The 3273-nt window shown below is 38.2% G+C and overlaps 1 protein-coding gene across 1 annotated transcript; it reads left to right on the top strand.

Annotated features, from left to right (window-relative positions):
* Nucleotides 1-564: 564 nt before the first annotated feature.
* LOC137640560 (uncharacterized) lies at nt 565-1098 on the top strand. Its single transcript, XM_068373080.1, has one exon. It carries the CDS (start codon nt 565-567, stop codon nt 1096-1098), a length of 534 nt encoding a protein of 177 aa, XP_068229181.1.
* Nucleotides 1099-3273: the final 2175 nt, after the last annotated feature.

The raw sequence follows: 3273 nt of genomic DNA on the forward strand, positions 1-3273 counted from the left end.
TTCTAACCATATGGGTGTAATGCATGTTTTGAGCCAGGTGAGGGAGAAATTTTGGGTAATTAATGGCCATGCAGCAGTGCGACGCATGCTGAGTAGATGTGTCAGGTGTCGCAGGGCGCACGGAAAAGCCATCGAGCAGCTAATGGCCGATCTACCACCCGATCGAGTGCAGTCGGGGAAACCCCCATTTTATCGCACCGGATTGACTTTTTTGGGCCATTCTTCGTAAAACGAGGAAGGGCACAGATGAAGCATTGGGGAGTTATATTCACTTGTTTGAACATGAGGGCCATACACTTGCAGGTGGCCTCGAATCTCACATCAGATTCATTCATTAGTGCCTTCAGGAGGTTTTTGGCTCGTCGTGGTCAGGTCAAGACAGTTAGATGCGACTGCGGCACTAATATTGTGGGATCGCGGAAAGTTCTCGACTCCAGTTATGAGTTCTTAGCAGGAAACAAGGTGCGCAATGAGTTGCTCGGGTGTGGGGTGGAATTTATTCTCAATCCTCCTGGCGCCTCACATTTTGGAGGAGCATGGGAGCGGTTGATAGGTACCGTGAGGATGGTCTTAGATATAGTCTTGGGGAAACAGAGATTGGATTATGAAGGGCTGTGTACGCTCTTTTGTGAAGTGGAGGCAACGGTTAACAGCAAACCCCTTACTGTCGTCACCTCAGACAATAGAGACCCGGTTCCACTCACACCGAACAAGCTTTTAAACATGGGAGATTCGCCTGTAGGCTGCGACGTTGCAATAGGTGGTCACTCTAAGCAAAGATGGAAGCAGGTGCAGCATATGGTCGAGCAGTTCTGGGCCTGTTGGAAACGTGAGTACCTACTGGGTCTGCAGAAGAGACAGAAATGGCTCAAAGAGCGACGAAACGTCAGGGTGGGAAACGTAGTCCTTATGGTCAAAGAGAATGAAGCACGCTGCCATTGGCCATTGGCTAGAGTAGTGCAGACCAAAGTAGGGAAAGATAGTTTGGTGAGGACGGTGACTGTCAGGAGAGAGGGAAAGGAATACGACAGACCGCTGTCGAAACTTATTTTAATTTTAGAGGAGGAGACGGATCTAATGGGCGTTACAGAGCGATAAGGCGTTGAACCCCCTTGTGCTCAAGAGGTTTCAAAGGGGCGGGTGTAAACGCAGGGAAGTCTCATGCAGGGAAAATTTCACTCAGGGAAATTTCACCTTTTCCCCGCGCAACTTTGAATGACTATTCGTGGTAAATCCAAAATTTGTAATTAAATTTCGGTCACTAATAGAGGCGTACACGTTATAAAATAATAAGAAAATTAAAATGAGGAAGTTTTAGTCAGAAACAATAATTTTGGGGACACCTTTTATATGTTAGTAACAAAGAAAACAAAAGAACCATTCAGCTATCTCCCGCCATACCCCTCTTCAAGCACTTGGGAAAGCGACAGGTTGTTCTTGATCGCAGGGTAACCATTGAGAGCAGACGTGTTTTGAGAGAATTGACATCGACGACTTTAAGATGGAATTATAATATAAGGTAAGAATCACATTGTTCTTAGAGTTAGAGACAAAAAAAGGGTTGTCAGGGTTGCTGTTTAAATAACAATAGCTTAAGGGATGTTAATATGATGAAATATAGAAACATGAGATAAAGTGAGGGGTAGGTTTGTCCTAACGGTCGCGTACCCTCGGCAGGAACATACCCAGGGCCCATTTAGGGGAGAGAGGTGGACGGTCTTTACGGTGGACACAAACAAAATTGTAAGTAAGAGATGTTATCAAGAGGTCTTTACAATTTAAGGAGGGAAAATAGAGTTCGTAAGGGATTAAGCTAGATAAAATATGTCACACATCGAATAACTATTTAGTGAAATTCTCTCATGACTTAATGATGTCTATTAATGCTTAGTGCTTATTTCTATAGAGTTGATATAGCAGAACCAAGGGATTCACCCACCTAGTATTACGAATTTTGTAATCGAGTTATTATACTAGAGGCCTTTATTGGAAATATTAATAAAAATGTGTAACATGCAAGAAATAGAATACAAAGGAATCACAATTAACGAGATTATAGCAATAGAGGTTTCCAATAATGTTGTTTGAAATGTGTAGAGAATAGGGTTTTCTTTAAATATGTTTTTTTTATTAATCATTATGATTTTACTTTTGTTGATTTTTTTTTTAATTTCTTATTTTTTATATGTTTAGTTTTTATTAATTGAAGAATTGTCCATATGAATTTCTCATTGTATTTAATTTTTCCAGTGACACTCGACAATAAACAAACCAAAAATGTCGACGAGTACTAAATAACCCACAAAGAAGACCCCTTTACCCTACAATATATATATATATATATATATATATATATATATATATATATATATATATATATATATATATATATATATATATATATATATATATATATATACATACATAAGTGCCCTGTGGTGCGTGTGGAAGAATACTAGCACCGTAGGTCCTGCTTGTCATAGGAAACGACTAAAAGGACAGCTGATGCCTTATAATCTTTCATTTTAGGAAAAGACTAGTCCCACTGCCAATAATTGTGGAAATTGCTACCTTACACTTGGACTGTAAGTCAAAGGTTAGGCCCATTCGTCGGTAACTGTGGTTGATGACTGCAAGAGAATGCGATCCTAAAACATCTCTGCAAATAAACCATTCCTGATGTAGGGATAAAACTCACAGAGAATGTGATGCTCAGATTTAAAAGATCCACAGAGAAAATGAAAATATAGAGTGAGCTCTGACTAGTTTCGTCTTATTTCTTCAAGTGGACTGGTGTATTGAAAGATATACTATGTATTACATATGACATAGTGAAAGTACTAACGTAGATAAAGATAACTCTAGAAAAATATGTCAGAAAAATAACAAGGTGCTTGTGACGACCCAAACTCTTAGGGGTTTACGTGGTTGGAGCTGATATGCAATTAGCAAAATGTGGGTTTTAAAGGGTAATTTCATAGGTCATAATCTTATTGATAAATGAATAAGATGATAATTTTGATAAATCAAAATGATATTTTTCATAAAATTTGTGAATAACAACCAAATATTTCAGTTTTTGATGGCATTCGATAGCTAAATGTGATGTTTATATAAGGCTTTCGAGATTAAAGGTATATATAATTCTAAAATATCAGAAACACAAAAGAGAAATAAGGAAATCTGAATCTGAAATCCCAATAAAAAAGAGGTTTAATTAATACTCTAAAATTAAAGTAAAAATAAACTTAATTTTAAGTTTGTGACTCCAGT

The sequence above is a fragment of the Palaemon carinicauda genome, chromosome 1, assembly GCF_036898095.1.
Source record: "Palaemon carinicauda isolate YSFRI2023 chromosome 1, ASM3689809v2, whole genome shotgun sequence".
Classification (NCBI taxonomy): Eukaryota; Metazoa; Arthropoda; class Malacostraca; order Decapoda; family Palaemonidae; genus Palaemon; species Palaemon carinicauda.